The following is a 19,782-nucleotide window of genomic DNA, read 5'->3' as shown; positions in this document are numbered from 1 at the left end:
TCTTCAGAGAGATCTTGAGACTGTCCTTGTATTGCTTCTTTTTACTTCTGTGTGAGGTTGCCTTGTGTGAGTTCTGCATAAAATAGTCTTTGAAGCAAACATACATTTGACATTCAAGCAACATGGTCAGCCCATTGGAATTGGAATTGCCTTTTCTTATCTTGCCAGATGATCTTCAGAATCTACCCAAGACAATTCACATGGAAGCAATTCAGTTTCCTAACATATTGCTATTAGACCATCCAGGTTTTCACAGGCGTATAACAATGAGGTCAGCTCAATGGCTCTGTAGACCTTCAGTTTGGTACACAGCCTAATACCTCTTCTCTCCCACACTTCCCTTCAGAGCTTCCCAAACACTGAGCTAGCTCTCACTCTGTGTGCATTAGCCTCAACATCTATGTGTACATCACTAGAAAGTATACTGCCAAGGTAAGTGAACTTATCCACAGCATTCAAAACTCCTCCATATGGCTTCAAGAACAAAGGATAACAACCACAAATATTCAACATTGACAGAAAGGTATCTTAGAAACACACATGAAACAAGGTTTTGTATTATTGGTGGATGAAAATTTTGTGACCAGAGGCTCGTAGGAACCTAACCCTGTATTTCCCCTAGGAGCAATGGTTGAATATTCACTAATTCAGCATTCACACTGACTTTATAGAACATAACTACTGTGTATAATGAGAACTGATTGTATTTAAGGCAGCTAAATGGCTCAGTGGATAGAGCACTGGGCCTGGAGTCAGGAAGACCCGAGTTCAAATATGGCTTCAGACATCTACTAGCTTTGTCACCATGGGCAAGTTACTTAACCTCTTTCTGCCTCAGTTTCCTCACTGTAAAATGAGGATAATAACTGCACCTACCTTGCAGGATTGTGAAGATCACATGAGATAATAATTGTCAAGCGTTTAGCATAGTACCCGACACATAGCTCATTTCTTTCCCTTCTGATTCTGCCCTTCCCTTTTTGGTTTTATCTAGTGTCCTAGTGGGTTACAGCTGTAGCTCTATGGCAACATTCTGCCCTTGAAGTCTAGCTCAGAGATATCCTCTCCTGAATTAGAAGGACTGTGCCATGTTCTTTCTTTCCTACAGTGATCTGCTTCTAAGATTCTGATCTCTTGGGTTAGTGACAGCACTGAGGTCTCTGTGCATGAGAGTTGGTTGCTCAGTCTGCCCCTTGCAGGCAGCCCTGTTCTGTTTCACAGTGACTCTGGGATCTGGATCCACTCCCATTACACACTTCTTGCCCTTTGCCTTTGGGTCGAATTTGTGATGACCCTGTGCTGGAAAAATGACCCACTTTGATTTCTTCTTAGATTTCCATGTACGTATGGTCTGAGGATTCTCCAGGGAGCTGAGTTTCATTACTTTCTTCTATTTCACCATCTCGGATAGTTTGATCTGTGAGACACACACACATACACATGCAGGCACACATGCACACACACAGGCATGTGCACACACATTTTATTTACAAATATTCTTCAAATGTAAAATGAGAGAATTGGACGTAAATAATCTCTGAAAGGCTGTTCCAATGCTAAAATCCTGTCAGCATCCAATCATAACGTCACAAGACTTATATGAAAACCACATTTATTATAAGAGAAATGAACATGTATATGGAACCCAAACAGTTCTCAGTCCTTATAAGAAGTTTGTATATTTATGACAGTATGACAGAAAGAGGAGGAGGAAGGAAGGGGGATGGCATGGGAGGGGAAAGGTGTAGTAAAAGTGGAGAAAAAGGACAAAACCCTTTCTGAAGAGGAGAAGCAAGGATGATGGGATAAGCCATATTCTTTTTCCCTGGAAACCTCTAGATTATGAAGATGGGAAGGTCCTCTTACCTGTAAAGGACCCCAGCTGCACAAGCATTTCTCCCAACCTTGCACAGACCGGCTGGCTCCTGCCTTGCCTCCCAAGGACACAAAGGGAATACAGTTTGGTGTGCAAACAACAAATTATCTGAGCTCAGGGTGTTGGTGGTGTTGGTGGGGACTTTGTCCTTGACATATTCAGGACCTCCTACATGCTCTGGGTCCAGCATTTTTGGAAAATGTGGCAACTCAAAAATATAAGTTCAGGGTACCCCTTAATAGTACCTTACAGTCCCATCCTCCTAAAATATGTATATTTTTTGGCATCCTGAAATCTACACAAATATAGGTTCCATGATTTTTTTCCATTGAGAACCCCTTCCAATAATATAAACACATCTCTTTCAATGCTTGGTTGTCCTTGGAAGTTGAATGAGGCATTAAGTAACTTGTTTTAGGATGACCAGCTACTACAAGGTAAGATTTGAAATTTGGTCTCATACTAGTGCTCTATTTATAATACCATACTTTTTCTCAGTATGGTTCTTAACTTGCGGTCTTTGAACTTGTTATTAAAATATTTTGATAACTATTTTTTCAGTATAATTTGTTTCTTTATGAAATATTCTAAACATTTAGATAAATAGAAAACCTTGAAATTCACTCCATGACAGAAAGAGCAAACTATCAATTTAGGGCATCACTAATACCTCAGCAGGTGGTTTGATTTCTAGAGAACATAATAATGGACAATAAGATTTGTGGGACTGTGTAATAGAGGAAAATTTTTTCCATTTGTTTCTTTTAAAATAAATTTTTATTGTTCTTTTTTTACATTACTAAAATGCTCTACTGCTCCTCCAGAAAGCCTTCAAATTATAAAATACCTAAATACAGAAGACAACATGGTAATAAAAAAAGGTAGAGCCAGATGATAAGAATTACCAAAGAACAGAGCCTCGGGGTCATGACAGATTCACAAGGGTAGTCTCTCTCACTTTTAAAAGAAAATTAGTACCAACACTATACAAATTATTCTTGAAAAGTTAGAAAAACAATCTACTACATTCCTTTTATGAAACATAGCTCTAATTTTCCATTTCTTTTGGAATAGTTTATTTTTCTCAAAATATTGTCAGAATAAAGAATTTAAGAAGGCCCTGCATCTCCGCAGTTGTTTGGCTTTATGTAATATCGTTAATTTAGTTTTGTCATCTTTGCAGAGATCTGCTGAACTAGGGACATTTAAACATGGGACAAGACCTGCACTTCTATGTTCCATTTACTAGTCTTCCTTTCCTTTTTCTTTCTTTTCATTTAGATACCAAGCCTAAATTTGCCTTTCTATAACTTCTACTCAATGCTCTCTTTCCTAATGGTATTCCTTACAACCATAAGGTCTCCCCTCCTCTCACTCTTAACCCCCAAATGAATTACTTCAGTTAATAAATTTCAGTCTCCAAAATGAAAATTAGTTTGGAAAAATCTTGGTTTTGAGTATTTGGGGGAATTTAATGTCCATTGGCATGGATTTTTCTTTTCCTCACCTAGAATTTAAGGATATATTATAACAATATTCTTATCAAGATTTATCTATACTGACAACTTTTTTTCTTCCCCCAAATTAGGAGAGGAAGGAGAAGTTATCTAAATTCGAGTCACTTCGTCACTCCATTGCTGGAATGATTCGATCTCCTAAATCTATGTTGGGCTCTTCATCAGTAAGTAGGATTTATTATTCCATGTGTTTGTAAATCTTCCTATTATTTTAGAAATAGGATATGTTTTTTCATTTTGTTATGCCTCAGTGAGTCATCAGGGGAGGATTTGATTGAAAGTATGTAATTTGTAAATTATACCTAAATAGAGTCTCTTTGCTTTGAAAGGTACATGGGGTCCTAATTTGACCAATAGTAGGGATCATTTTTGTTACATGTTAAATCACTTGACACTGAGAATTATTATTTGACAAAATATTCATCTGTGTAGTTTTTAATGTTATTTCAATTACAAAAGTACATGAAGATTTATTGATAATAAATCTATCACATAAATATAGCTAGCAGAAAGGTGTTCTAAACAGTTTGCCCTATTTGCAACAACTCATTGATTAAGGAAATTAGAAAATGTTCTACCCCACTTCATATGTTTTTAAACTATTTTTTGTTTATTTTCTAATTCTAAGAAATTAATTATTCATTTCAGCTATCCTCCATGAAGCTTTAATGTGGTTTCCTTTTGGTGATTGATCAAATATACAGTACACAATAAAAATTAATTACTATTCTTTTGAAAACACTTTTCGTTGTATTTCTGTAATTGTCTATCAAATAAAAGGCATATGTTAGTGTATACATATGTGATTAAGTGTCATATATTATGTGTGTGTATATATATATATATGTAAACTTTGCCTTTTAGGAAAATAGGATCATATTTATAAAAAGTAAAAACTTAAATGCTTCCTAGCTTTCTAGACTAATGTAATAGTCCAGCTACCTTCTGAACTCACTTCCTGTATATAGTGATAATCTGTCCCAGAGAAACAATAGAGTACAGTTTTTTGTGTGCATGTAGATAAATCCTATCATATCAAAGGATGACAAAACCCTACTGAAAAGATTGCCAAACCCAGAATTATCTACTGTGGTTTATTTTTTTTTCCTGTTGCAAAATACTTTTAAAAATTTTAATTTATTCTGTTTCAATTTATTCTATTTCACATTATTTCCCTTTAGTTAATTTTCCATTTTTATTTTAAATACTCAATATCTCTATTAGGCATAAAACATTTCTTAAAAAGAGAAAAGTTCTTATGCATTTGAGAATTTAGGGAAATGTTTACTTCCATGAAATGGAAAATATACATGATATTTTTTTTTCCAGTAAAATAATTGATTCAGATGGCTACTAATTAAAAGGAAAAAAGTAAAAGAAATTTCACCACGTTTTAGCCTTTACCAGTAGTGTCACTTCCAATAAAAGGAATCATTTTTGTGGGAACTAAAAGGTAGAGGTGAGCTGAATGGTAACTACTTTGAATGGCACTGCGGGGAAAAAAGCAGCAGTTACTTTCAAACCCCCCCCAAAATTACTGGGAATGGGACAAAGGTCCTCACCTATAAGTGTGGAAATCCTGCTTTCCCAATTGTAAATGACAACTCATTTATTACTGTAGTTTTAGGGAGTTGTCTTGGGACTTTGAGAAGTAGATGGTTGCCTCAGCTCATATAGCTAGTAGTCAGAAATTTGAACTTAGGCCATTCTTAATTTAAAGGCCAGCATTCTATTCCCTGTATCATCACACAGACATTCTTGCAAAACTTATTCTTCAGAAAATGTCTGCCAAAATTCATATCATTTTCTTGCTTTTCAGAAAAGCAGTTCCTCTATGAAGCTATAGACCCTCTTTGACTTAGTAACTAGCAATAATATATTTGTAACTTAGTTTTACAATGATTTGATTTTCCAAAGCCATGAGTACAGAAAGCAGGTTCAAGAGTTTGAGAATTTTCTGTAAATATGAAATAAATAATACACTTATGTGTGTATTTTTGGGAAAAAGGAAAAGGAAAAAATTATTTTGTTCAGGGTACAATATAAAGAGTATGTGGAATTCAAAAAAGTAATGATGAAAATGCAAAGGAAGAAATAGTGAGTTATTAAAAAAACCCTCTCCCTCAATGTTTTCATGTGATAATTAACTAATAAAAAAGTCATTTGATGTTTTTTTTATAACATTAACTCACTTTCTACTTCACTTAATGGGTTGAAAACCTGTGTGTCAGGGGCTAGTATCAGTTTATGCAATAGGAGAAATGCTTATTATTTTACTTTGTAAATAGTATTTACAATGCCTAATTTACTCACATAAACCTAAAATAATCAATATTGTTGATAAATTCAAATTTTCATCCCAGAGATATGAATCTGGGCTTTTAATTCAGCCCTAAAAGTATACAAGGGTAGGAGAAAATAAAATCCCTTTCTGAGAAAATGGAGTTAATTCCTACTTTTGCAATTTTCTTATGGCCAGAGATTGAGGCTGCATATGCCCAATGCCTTTTCCTGATATTTTAGTATGTCACATTTCTTTAAAGTAAATACAGACATTTGAAGCTGATATAGGTTTTTGGAATTAACTCAGGACTTAATGTGATAGAACTAGGTCAGTAATTCAAATTCCATACAAGAGTAGGAAAGTGGTGAAAAGGGTGAACCTTTTCTCATTGCTCCACTCAGTAGTGGTGTAAACAGATAAAAAGGGGTAGAGAAAGAAAAAAAGAGGGGCAGATGTTTACAAGAAGATTTTTCTGGAAGGGCTTTTTAGACATTTATCATCTTCACAAGATTCGGAAGATGATTGCCCTCATTTGTCTATATCAAAATAAAAGCTTAATCAGTAAAAATGGTTTTGTAAGAAGCTTTTTGCTTCGTTAATAAAAAGGGTGCGTAGAATTTAAAAAGTTTATGAGGTGGGGCAGCTGGGTGGCTCAGTGGAGTACTCCCTGGAGTCAGGAGTACCTCAGTTCAAATCCAGCCTTAGACACTTAACACTTACTAGCTGTGTGACCCTGGGCAAGTCACTTAACCCCAATTGCCTCACTAAAAAAAAAAAACCACACACACACACACACACACACACACACACACACACAGTTTATGAGGCAAAGTGTCACAGTCTATAAAGGCACTTACACTGAATTATCAAAATGGGGTAGAAAATTTAGATGAATTTTCAAGTCAAAAAAATTTTGTGAATATTTCAAATAAAGCACTCCTATGCCCCAAATTATCTGGGTAATTTCCTCAGGACCTAAATTCTTTTTCTACTAATGGAAGTAGAATCTGTACCTAACTTTATAAGCATTGTTAAACTTAATACTTAGATCAATTTCATAGTAAGAGATTAAAGAATTTTAAGGTTAAATAAATTATAAATTTTATTTGTCTATGAACAGTTGATACTTATTTTCATGATAGCTTGGTTCTTTAAAAACGGTTATTTGTTATATAAGCATCTTTCTAAAGTATCAAGTGCACCAATACACCAATTCAATTACTAGGCCATAGGAAATCTAGATAAGCCCCCACAAACCTAATTTTTCAAGGAGCACTCCTTAGAGGTTAAAGCAGAAACAAGTTAATAAGTATCTTCTGTTAGACAGCATTTAGAGTTTATTTCAAACAGATTGCATTAAAATCATACTATATTTGATCAAATCTGTTTCAACTCATGATATGAAATAATGTGCTCTTGAATCATTTAAATAGATATTTTGTTGTTTACAGAAATTTTTTTTGTAATGAATTATTGATTGGCCTACGTGTTACATTTCATGTAGAACTCAACTACATCTCTTTACAGATAAGGAAATTGAGACCCAGAAAGGGGAAGTGATTTTCCTCATAATGCCAATTGGGCCTTCGTTTATGAGGCATATTCTAAATGCTGAGATGGGAGTGTTCTTTGAAGAATGCTTTAGTGAGCTTACATTTTTGACAAATCTATCATAAGCACTTTAGACACTAGAAAAATACTTAGACAACCAATGAAATAAAATGTTATAATTAATACTTTTATTCATTTTACACTTTATTGACATGAATGTTATTCACTTTAGGTTTTTATTGCCTTACAATTTAATATAAAAATGTAGAGGAAAAGAAAGGTATGTTTTCTGATATGAAGCATAGTAATCCCTTAAGATATTTTTTGTCTATTTTTATGAATTCAATCTCAACATTTGCTTAGATTATGTATTTATATTTTGCATATAATATTTAAAGTATTATAATATTTAGTTTCCACACTTAGTATAGGGAAATGGAGTTATTATTTTGTATAACATAAGAAACCTCTTGTATTTTTTAGTGCGCTCCATCGAAAGTAGCAGAGAAACCTTGTACTTCCTCTAAAAAGGCATGTTATTAAGCTCAGGTTAATTATTATGTATTTTTTAAAATGTTAGTTGTCTTTTATTATTCTCAAGGTCTTTATTTACATTTTTTGCCTAGGCTCTAAGATCCAAAGAATGAGAAACAAGGGAGGATAAAAAGTTAAGTTTCTTGTATCATATGAATCTCTGCCATATCCAATATTTTCTTGTGTAGCCATCCTCAGAAAAAGTTGACCTAGTTTTTATACTGTCAGAAGCAAGTTTTATTTTATTAGTAATATAACACATTCAGGTTTATTAGGATAAACAAAGGATGGCTAACAGGATATATTTCACTTTGAGGGAGCAAATCTGTCTTTTTATTATCCTGACTGGATCTTAAAAATAAATGACAGAGATCAGATTAATAATATGTTCTGGTTAGGGAATCTCAAATTGGTACCCCTTTTTTCTCTTACTGAGAGAGAATTCTGTACTGACTCATTGTAGTTCAAGAGTATTAAAAAAAATAGACCTGGCTGCAATTAAGTGCTTTCTTCCCCAACGTGATAAATTTTAATAATTTATTTTGCCACATTTTTAGACATTGTTATAGGATGACAAAAAATGCTTAAGAGGGGAGAAGTCTTGTATATGAGAAAAAAGTTAGATAGATATAGAAGAAGAGATAATAAAATGGTGGGAGAGTAGTGAAGAGCAAGAATACACAGATGTCACATATGTAGTTGAAATAATAATATGAGAATGAGAAAAGAAAATAGAGGAAAAATGCTAAGAATTAAGGGACAAAGATAGATGAATAAGGGAAGAAAAGAAGTCAGAAAAAAGAGAAGACACAGGAAAACAGAAGATATGCTGACAGCAGAAGTATTAGACAAGAAATGAAAGGTAAAGGAAATATATTTCTTTAGAGAGTGTCGTCACACAAGAATACTGCAGGATAGGCAACCAAAGAAATATGAAGTTGCCTAACTTAAGGTAATATGTTCTTGTCCTAGTAGTGTTCTATCTTGCCTTTATTTTTAAAAGTTTTTAAGAATATTCCTGAGATTAGAATATTTTATTACATTTTAATTCTACTTCCTAACATATACTAAGTAGTCTTTATATTACAGATAAAGATTAAAAAAGGGGGTAATGGCTGCAACAAGGAAGAACATTTGTCACAAAGACAAATAAAAGTTCAATTAATATTTCTGTTGCACATAATAATAATGATAATTTTTTAACTTAAGAGCTTCCACTTTCATTTCCTATACTTATAGGAAATATTAATGCCTCATATAGTGAACTACCTGATAACCTTTAATTTTTTAAAAAGAGCTAGTCAAAAATAGGAATATAAATAGATCTTTTAATTATTTTTGCTAATTGTTGTCCCTATCCAAGGATACCTTGTTTAAAAAGATTGTGAGAGCTATACGGTTTGCCTCCTTTTCTAATTTTTACTGTGTCTAAAATTGGATAATTTAAAAATTTTAAGTCCATTTTCTTATTTTTCATACTTTTTAAAAGGGAGAATGTTGCAACTCAGTTTCATAACTTATTTGATATTTTAGTTTCATAATTTGTTTTATACTTTGATACATATAATTATGAAACCAAATACTTTGAGTTTGCAATATCATCTTCCTAAATTGATTGGTTTCCTTTTCCTTAAATATAATTTTGGTTTCATGAATCACATTCCTATTCTTCAACCTGGAATTCCTTCACATTCCTAGAGTTCTAGTACATTTTATATCTGATTACCCAATCCTTCCAAATTCTTCCTAAGAATTTTATGTGGCATTAATTTTTTAAGCTAAAGTGATTTTTTTTTCTATTTTAAAATTTCATGATATACTAAGAAATAATTGATCCAAATGTCTAAATAAAGGAATGAAAAATAATGATTATTTAAGCAAGATTTGAAATTTGATTCTTTGGTTGAATTGTATAGGAATTTTACTCGATTTTTTCCCCATACTCTTCCACAAAACTTGGATTTTTATTTTTAAGACTTTAACTTTTTAGCAATTTGCCCGTTAAAAGGCTACTTACCTTTTCGATTTGAGTAAAGTGTGATGAAGACTGAATATTATTTTCTTTATTACATGTTTGGTGATTCACCAGAATTTATTAGAATAGACAAGTACCTCTTCACTCCACCTCCCTTGCCCCTTGCATTAGCTACCTAGCCCATCCCCCAAATAGAAAGCTGGTTGCTCTCTAGTTGTGCTACCCATTTATTCCATAGTATGGACCAGACTCTTTAGTTGCCTTCTGTGTACTGTCTTGTCTTGTGACAACTAACCTCAGTTAAAAAAAAAATAGCCATGCAGAAGACCAGACTAGTAGAAGGGGAAAACTTCTTTTTTTTTAAAGTGTGAACATAGGATTTTTTCTATAATATTAGCAAAGTGTCAGTTACTTTAAAGCCCAAATGAAAAGGTTTTTTTTTTCAACTTATGTATATGATAATAAACATTTGGGCACTTTGTGGCCGTTCTAAGATTACTCAGGACTGAGCATGCTGAATAGTATTTCCTATATGTGTTAAATCCTATTATAACTAACCTCAAAATATATAGGATTCTTTTGAAGTGAATATTGCCAAAAATTCTATTTCCAGGGTGGCCATAGAGAAGCAAATCTGAGTTGGTCAGCAATAAAGATAGAACCCTCTCTTTTGTGTAAATCCACATAAACTTAAGCCCAGGATGCACTGCTCCTTTGTGTCTTTAGAAGTAACTATGAAAGAGGCTAATTTATTGGAATGATGACCACTTGGTCTTCCTTTAATTAGCAAAACAAGTGGGTATATGTTCCCCAAATGATAGAAGTAAAATATAACAAGCAAGAATGTTAGAGTTGGAAGTGAATTTAGAGGTCATCTAATCAAACTTCCTTCCTAGTTTAGGAATATACCCTATGGTAGCAAACTCACTAATTCTGTTTTTTAGCAGTTCTGAGAGAAAATCTTTCTATACCAGAAGTTTAATTCTGTTATTCTACCATTTAGTTCAGTGGAAAGAACCCTGAATGCGGATTCAGAAGACCTTGGTTAGTTAGATTCTGGCCTCTGGCTTACTATCTGTGTGACCTTGGACAAGCCGTTTGGCCTCTCTAGAACTCAGTTTCTTCATTTGTAAAAGGAAGGTGTTGGACTACATGCCCTAAGATCTTTCCTACTCTAAATCTATGATCCTTTGACCTAGTTGTCCTACTTCTGCCCTTTAGAGAGATAGAGTAAGTCTCATTTCTTTTTCAGGTAGAAGCCCATGAAATATTTGAGCGTAGCAGTGGAATTCCCTCTAAATCTTTCCTTCTCCTGGTAGAATAGCCCCATTTCCTTTATCCATTAGCCATAATTTAGCACCTTCTTAACATCCTGGCCATTCTTTTTTGAGTATATTATAGTTTTTCATTGCCCCTCTTAAAATAAGATAGTGAAAACCTTATCCTAGAAGAAAATTGTGTAACAGCCCTGATTAAAGAAGCATCCATCTATGCAAACTCTGAAATAGCTACTAGGTATCAAATTGCTACCGTATCTCATAGTCAAATTGCTTCTTCAGTGTGTCCAACTCCTATTTAGAATTCCCTGTGCTGTCATCTCCACAGGCTTAGGATCATAGGTTTTAGAGCGGGAAAAATCTTAAAAGATCCTCTAGACCTACTACTCCTGTCCTTCTGTTTTAGAGATAAGGATATAGATGGGGTAACATGCCTAATGTTACAGAGATAGTAAGTAGTAGAATGAGGATTTGAACACAGGTCCTCTGAGTGAAAACCTGTGTTCTTTCCATTATGCCATACTACTTTTCCTTACCCATACTAGAATATGGTTAGAAAGGCAAAGACAAATAAATGTCTGAGCCTAGGACATTACTGCTTGTGCTGATTTCTTTTTTTATGACATTTTTCATAGGAACATAGATTTAGAGCTGGAAGGGACTTTAGAGGTCATGTAGACCAGCCCCCTCCTTTTACAGGTAAGGAAACTGAGGCCAAGAGAGGTTAAGTGCCTTGTTTAGGGTTGCTACAGGTAGTATGTAGAGGAATCAGAAATCAAACCCATATCCTCTGACTCCAAGTCCAGTGCTCTTTCCACTGCACCACATTGCATTCTTTTGCCAGAGAAAAGGAAAAAGTTACATTGAATTATTTGTTTTAGGAATTTTTATTGACCACATTTTTCTAAAAACCTATTTTAATGAATCCCTGGCTTTTAATCTTTCATTTTAGTTACCTTTTTAAAAAAATATATTTTTTCAGTGGGATTTGATGTATTTAAAAATTGGGAAAAAGTAACATTTTATTCATCTTGGAAACCTCATCCCTTTAGAATTCTGAACTTTATATCACTTACAGGTTATTCAGTTAATAATATATTTATTGTATTCCCATTTGTAAAAATCTCAGTGTTCCATCCTTTTCTAGACAGTTGGTTGTTCCTTAAAAACATATTCTTCAGATAGATTTTTTAAAAAAAATGTGTTTATCAAAATTTATATTATAATAGACTTTTATAACCAGTTTTCCATTTTTAAATGTACTTGATGAATATATTAACAAACAGACAATGAAAAGAACACAGTAAACACTAATTACAACAATGTAAAAGGAAAAATAAATGGGAATAAATAGACAAAAAATATTAACATTTTGTAGACGGAATGATTGAACAGTTCAGTTTTATTCATTAAAATTACTAATTACCAGTTCCTTTTTGTTCATTAACAATAAAAGGGCTTGTAATTCTTCATCATTTTTAAAGGAAAATTAGTGACGTTTAGATGGATAATTTGTTTCACTTGAAAGAGTCTTATAATATATAATGAATCACAAAATCAAGTTAGAGAAGGATATTAAAGGCTCAGTTGAATCCTTTAGTATTTAGAGATATAAATCCAATTAAAATGAATTATGTATAATTAGCAGTATTCTAGAACTTTTTTTCCTGTTATAATGCCAAGGTTTCTCAGTATTTAGCCATATGTATGCTTAGTAAATATTATTTAAAGCATAGATATTACAAAGTTTAGGCCTCCTGTGGGGTCCTTATTGGATTCTTAGGCTTTTTAAAAACCATGTGTCTTTTCTATGTAGTAGAACTGGCCCAGATCATTAGTTTAAGTGTACCGGTATCTAGGCTTATATCTTTTTTGATAACCTCATTGAAGGCCAAATAGATAAATATTATGCTAGAAGAACTTTGTGGAAATTCTGAGCTATATATTTCTACACTTAAAAAAAGAAATTTATACAGAGGTAGAGAACCAAAGGTTTCATAAACTTATAGTGCAGTTTCAAGTGCATTTTCTATTATATACTATATTGAATATTGCTATAACTAACTGAATATAAGTTTTGTTGTACTTTTCAGATGAAAAATGTTGATCGCTTGGGGGACACATCCTAATTGATTTTGGTTATCAGAAAGCATGCAATGTGTAATCTATATCAAATTGCTTTGCCTTTTCAAGGAGGGGGAAGGGAATTTGGAAATTGTTTTTACATGTAATTAAGAATTTTAAAAAAAGTGGTGCAAAGACCAGGCCGACTTTAACTTCCTGTACTTTGTAGATATGTGTATTTAGCTACACCGTAAAGTTTAAAAGGGATTTTCACCTTTGCTAGATCATTTCTTTTTAAGGAAAATTTTATGAGGAAATGTTATATAAGGAAATAGGTATTATCCCTATTTTACAGGTGAGGAAACTGAGTTTCAGAGAGGCCAATTAATTGCTCAAGATTAACTAGGAATACTTTTCAAAGTAGAGTCTTGAACCCAAGTTTTCTAATTAAGTGCTCATTCTACTATACCAGGCTGTCTAGTAGGCATAGTTTTCAAATGTTAAAGTCTCCTTTATGCTTCTCAGTTTTGTATTAACAAAGATAATTTAAATTTGTTTTACCTTTCACTTATTAGATATATTATATACTTTAATTCTATATTAATCATATAATTATATTAATTACATATTATAATTGATGAAGATTTATCCTCTATGCGTTAGACATATAGTACCTGAAAGTGTTACTCTGAGCTGTTTCATTCACATTTGAAATGTTTTTCAGAAAAAAATGTTTATGTATGTGGGGGGTGGAAAGCAGGTTATAGAGGGTATAGAAGAGGTATGAGAGGTTTAATCTGAACCATTTCATCTGTGTCCATAACTTTCAAATGTCAGAATTCCATTTATTCATGCAAACATGCAAATCCTCTCCAACTTAGTCTTTGAGAGTTATTTTAGGATACTGAGAGGTTAAATGATTTGTGTTTAGTCACATATAGGTATATCTGGAGCAAAAAGTTTATATATATATATATATATATATATGGATAGGGCATAAATATTGATCCATGATTTCAGTGATATAAGGAACTCTTAAATGAGGAAATTTCCTCTACTAATTAGGTATGTACTTTCTCTGCAACTTTGTCATATAGAGTTGCCTGGAACAATGAGGGGTTGAGCAACTTTCCTGGAATTACACAGTCAATATGTATTAGAAATGGAATTTGAATCCTGGACTTGCTGGTTTCAAGCTAGTTCTCTGTCTACTATGCCATATTTCTTCAGTTAATTATATGAAAATTTTGAATCCTTTTATTTTGTGTAAGAAAATGTAAGATTCCATTTGCCAGAAATTAGAGACATGTCAAGAAAATGATTTCAACCCTTGGATATCTTAATATCTTAGTATCTGTATAAGATCATAAACATTTTGCTTTTTTTAAAGCTAGAGTCCTATCTTCCAGACATTGATCACAGTTTTTAAAGCTTTGCCTCATATGAAACGTTGAGTTTTTTTCATGTATAAGATTTTTTTTTTCTGGTTTTATGCAATACTTTTGTAAGAATGGAAACTAACAGGGGCAGCTAGATGGCGCAGTGGATAGAGCACCAGCCCTGGATTCAGGAGTACCCGAGTTAAAATCTGGCCTCAAACACTTAACACTCACTAGCTGTGTGACCCTGCACAAGTCACTTAACCCCAATTGCCCTGCAAAAAAAAAAAAAAAGAATGGAAACTAACAAATTGCAGAGTTTTCAATAAAAGAAATCTTGATAGAGATGAAATTAGTGATGAATCCATGGCACGACACAGGAGTGACACCTCTAAAAGCAGTAGTAGATAAAGCCTGGATTTTGCAATTGACAGGAAAACTTGGCCTTGGGATTTATAGATAATATACAATACAATAAATTGAATTGACTTTATAAAAATAACTAATACAATTTTACTTACAAGTAAAAATAAAATGTGTATTATGATAAATATCTTTGATATTAATTTTTGTGCTTACAAGTTAGGAATTGAATTTTCTAATTTTTAATATCAACTGAACAAAATCAGTTGTAATTGGTTTTACTTTTCCATGTGTTTCTTGACTTTTAATGAGCAGAATTTTAAAAACTGTAGGATTTCTTACACTTATCCTACTAAAAACACAAGTTGACCATTTTTGAAGGTGTCTATTAACAACAATGAGGTAGCATTGTATAGTAGAAAGAGTGCAGGATTTAGAGTCAGAGGACCTGGGTTTGAATCCTAGCTCTACTGTTTTCTACAGGATGTTGTGACTTTGGGGTAGTCATTTGAGTCTTTGTGGTCTCAGTTTCCTCATCTATAAAATGAGAGGGTTGGAGTAGATGACCTCTGAGATTCTTTACAACTCTAAATATTTGGTTTAGATAAAAATAATATCACTCTTGTTCTGAAAATTACATTAATCTGGGAAGTTTTAGGCCATCAATGAAAATACAAATAAAATGTTGCTATTTATTGTAATGAAAAAAGCTACATTATTTCTAATTTATTTTTCTCTTTAATATTTATTCAAGTTCTGTGATGTAATATCATCAAGTGACAAGCCATTGGTAGAACAGGACTGGTACCATGGTGCAATTCCCAGAATAGAAGCACAGGAACTCTTAAAGCAACAAGGAGACTTCTTGGTTCGGGAGAGTCACGGGAAACCTGGTGAATATGTCCTGTCTGTGTTTTCAGATGGACAACGAAGACACTTTATTATACAGTTTGCTGATGTATGTTGGTGTTGTGGTTTGTTTATTTAAATATAAAGAAATAATACAGTAATGGGTAGTTTCTGATAAATTCCTAATGTCAGGAAGCAATTTTGAGTCACAGATGCATTTTAATAAATATCAGGCACCCATGTAGAATAATCATTTTTAGGCAATTTTAATTCTTTTTCTTAGCATTTAAAAATGATGTTGTACAATTTCTCTAACATTTTATATCCATGCTATATCCACAGCATTTCTTAATTGTGTTAGGAGTTTTATCATGCAATGTCTTTTCTTCAAATGCTTGGCTATTTTCTATCCCCATGAAATTTTAACTTCTTAGCTTCCATTATTGGGAGTTAAAGGTCTTTGATTATACTTCTGCTTAGGGAGTAACTGTTACTGATGACTGGTGAAAGTCTGTCATCTTTTATTATTTCCAAATTTAACTTGATTCTTTAACTTTTTGAGTCACTGTACCATCATCTCTCATTTAACCCTTAGGTAAAGGTTGGTACCACCATCTAGGAAATGATAGCATTCATGTTAGCTCCCTGCCTTCTGTCCTAATTTCAAAACCCCTCAGCATTATGCCTTGGGATGGAGGGGAAATACTGTGGTCTCTTAATGACTTTCTTCCTGTCCTTTCCTGTCCTTTCTTTTTCCTTTTCCGAATTTCTTTTCCTTGAATTTCCTATAATTTTCTTCCTTTAATTTAGTTAGCTTCATGTAGTACACGTCTTAGTATTTTGGAAGTTTTGGCAAGTATAGTTGAGTTTGCCATAGCCTTTTATTTTGTCATCTTCTGGTCTGTCCAGTTTCTGTTTCACCATCATTATACCATGTAGGGCTTTGGCCCTCATCATATTCTTTTTTCCTTTTTGTTTATGTTTCTTATATCATTTATCTTTGTATTTTCCCTAGAGTCTATTATAGTTCTCTACACACAGAAAACACTTAATAAATATGTTTTGTATTGAATAAAATGAATTTGTTTAAATGGAAAATGAGTGGCCCTTTGTCCCTGGAATAGAATAAAACTACCTGATCTACATGGTAATCAAACCATGACCTTTTATCCTGTATAGCTCTTTGATGAAAGCCACTGAGCGAATTAATAACAGGTTGATAGTATGCATGCACGCATTATATATGTATATGCATATTTATTATGCACATACATATATACACATACATTATACATAACATACATACACACATCTATTTATTTATTCATTTGTTTATTTGTGTAGGAAGTTTCCTTTCAGGTCATTTTATGTGACCAATTTTGTTTAATGCCAGTTATTAATCTTTGTGTTCTATTCATATCTGAACTTGGATATTTCTATTACGTCTACAACCAGAAATCTGCCATGTATTTCAGGTGTAATAAGGGTACAAATACATGCTTTCCCATTTAGACAAGAAGTCCCATATTTTGTTTAGAAACTCTGATATCCTTTCTCATTGGCATAACATTATCATTGCCAGTGTTTTTTGAAGTTTTTTTAGTTTTTTATTATTAACAAAATGGTATGAGATTATTAGTAGATCAAACCACAGTCTATAAAGCAAACTAAATGCTTTTTTAAAAAAAATTGCTCTTATTTACTAAATTCCTTTACAAATCTTTACTGAAACTTATCTGAGATGAAATAAAAAACAATGATAATTTTCCTGTGATTATTAGAAACATCTAGGTGGTGGTTTAATGATAGAACTCTGGACATTAAGTCAGGAAAGCTTGATTTCAAATTCTGCCTCAGAATATTATTAGGTATCTGATCCTAGTAAAGTTGACTAACTTCTTTCAGTCTCAGGTTTCTCATCTATGAAATTGGAATGATGATATCACAATTTCATAATATATGATAATAACAATATAATATTATAATAATAATTTTTATGAGGCTCAAATGAGATACTGTGTAAATTACCTTGAAAACCTTAAAGTGCTATTCAGTTAGTTATCTGCTAAGCTTATCTGTTAAGGATACCTGATACAAGTTCAAATATAGATATGATCATTTGAACTGGTATGCTGGGAAATACAGAGATGCAAATAATAGCTGGACTAATAGGGTCTGAAAGGAATTTTAGAGCTCTCTTTCAGCCTTCTTATTTTATAAAAGGTTTTTTGTTTTTTGTTTTTTTAGTGAGGCAATTGGGGTTAAGTGACTTGCCCAGGGTCACACAGCTAGTAAGTCTTAAGTGTCTGAGGCCGGATTTGAACTCAGGTACACCTGACTCCAGGGCTGGTGCTCTATCCACTGCGCCACCTAGCTGCCCCCTTATTTTATAAAAGGAAACTGATTTGCTTCAGGTTATACTGATATTAAATAGATGTGTCTGACATCAAACCCAGGTACTCTGACTACAAGTCAACCTCTCTTTCCACTATAGCAAACTGCTTTCCAGTAACACTGTTTTGTTACTAAGAGGCCTAATATTCAGTTAGCTTTTTGAAAATGAAGCATCTTGTCAGTTTGTGTTTAAAAGATTTAAAAAAAACTTTTTGTCATTTGTCACTGAAATTTTGTTGAGATGTTTACTGAAGATGTATTCTTACATTTCACTGAAATTCACAGGTTTTCAGCCACCTAATTATTGATATTATTAGCTTCTATAGTTGGCCTTAGCAGGAAGTTAGATTCCACTAAACAAACATTTTTTCTTAGGAAGTTAGGCTGTTCAACTAGCTAGATGCTCTAAAACAGTTTTCAAGTGAACTCTATATGTGAAATACTATGGTACAGCCTGGTAATACAGGCATGAAAAGCAACACAATACTTGCCTCCATGGAGCTAGGACCAATATTTATTAAGCACTTTTCTTAAAACAACTGTATGAAAAAGATAGTATGAAGATTATGATCCTCATTATACAGATGAGGAAAACAGATACTCTTAATGGTTAAGTGCTTTCACCTTACTTAGAGAGTAAGTATCAAAGGCAGGATTTAAACTCTTATTGCTGTAGTGCCTCAATACAAATGATTATAATGCTGATGGACATGATTAAGTGGATCAAGTGAACTCAAAATGAAAAGAGATTACCTCTAGTTAGGGGACTACGAGAAAGCTTCAAGAAGCATCAAGATTTGAGACTGGGTCTCGAAAGCTTTTTGTAATTAGAGATGTTTAAGGAGTTCTTCTTTCATGTAGATCATCTACATTTGATTTATTCCATGAGGAATGGATTGTAAATTATACAGAAGGAGGAGGAGGCGGTATGAAATTTAGTTGTTTGTCCACAATTGTCAAAGTGAATAATTTGAAACAGAAAGTAGAATGGAGTCAGATTGTGAATGGCCTTGAATATACTCAAGTAAGGAATTTTCTGTTCTTTTCAGTAGTTAGTGGAAAGGTATTGAAGATTTTTTAACAGAAAAATGATAAACATCAGAAAGATTACTGTGGGAGTAGGGTTATGGTTGAATTGGGAGAGAGATAAGATGAGAAGTGGGGAGATTAGTTCATGAAGCTATTATAATATTTGAAGTAAGAGGTGATAACGATCTTAACTAGTTTGATGGCATGAGTAGTAAGAAGAGGGCAGATAATAACAGATTTTATGAAGAACTGACAGGATACAGCATGGATAGTCAAGGATGACACTGAGGTTTATAGCTGGAGAGGGAGGATGGAGATTTTAAGAAATAAAGAATTTGGGAGGAAGGAAAATCTTTGGAAAGAAGATGGATGGGGGACAGCTAGGTGGTGCAGTGGATAAAGAACTGGCCTTGGATTCAGGAGGGCCTGAGTTCAAATCCAGCCTCAGACACTTGACACTTACTAGCTATTTGACCCTGGGCAAATCACTTAACCCTTATTGCCCCGCAAGAAAGAAAGAAAGAAGATGGATGAAATCTTTTGTTGAAAACTTTATGAATATGTATCATAGTTATTTTTGAGAGTGCGCCACAGTTTTTCTCTAAAGAACTTTAAGACATTTACTAAATTTTTGATAGTACAGACACAAATTCTTTATTAAAAACGTTTTTATTGGTATCTTCTGTTTCT

The 19,782-nt window shown here is 33.1% G+C and overlaps 1 protein-coding gene across 4 annotated transcripts in view; it reads left to right on the top strand.

Annotated features, from left to right (window-relative positions):
- Window positions 1-19,782, top strand: part of FER (FER tyrosine kinase) — a 284,636-nt gene that overhangs the window by 129,351 nt on the left and 135,503 nt on the right. For 3 of the 4 annotated variants that reach the window (XM_043975821.1, XM_043975819.1, XM_043975820.1), the window contains 2 exons: window positions 3,465-3,557; window positions 15,575-15,778. In XM_043975821.1, coding sequence (XP_043831756.1) covers window positions 3,465-3,557; window positions 15,575-15,778 — 297 coding nt within the window. Of the gene's footprint in view, window positions 1-3,464; window positions 3,558-4,041; window positions 4,118-15,574; window positions 15,779-19,782 lie in introns of those variants that run through there. The other variant, XM_043975822.1, reaches the window with a different exon arrangement.

The sequence above is a fragment of the Dromiciops gliroides genome, chromosome 1 (genome assembly GCF_019393635.1).
Source record: "Dromiciops gliroides isolate mDroGli1 chromosome 1, mDroGli1.pri, whole genome shotgun sequence".
Lineage (NCBI taxonomy): Eukaryota > Metazoa > Chordata > Mammalia > Microbiotheria > Microbiotheriidae > Dromiciops > Dromiciops gliroides.
The sequence above is the reverse complement of the archived record's forward strand: the minus strand, read 5'-3'. Positions and strand labels throughout refer to the sequence as shown.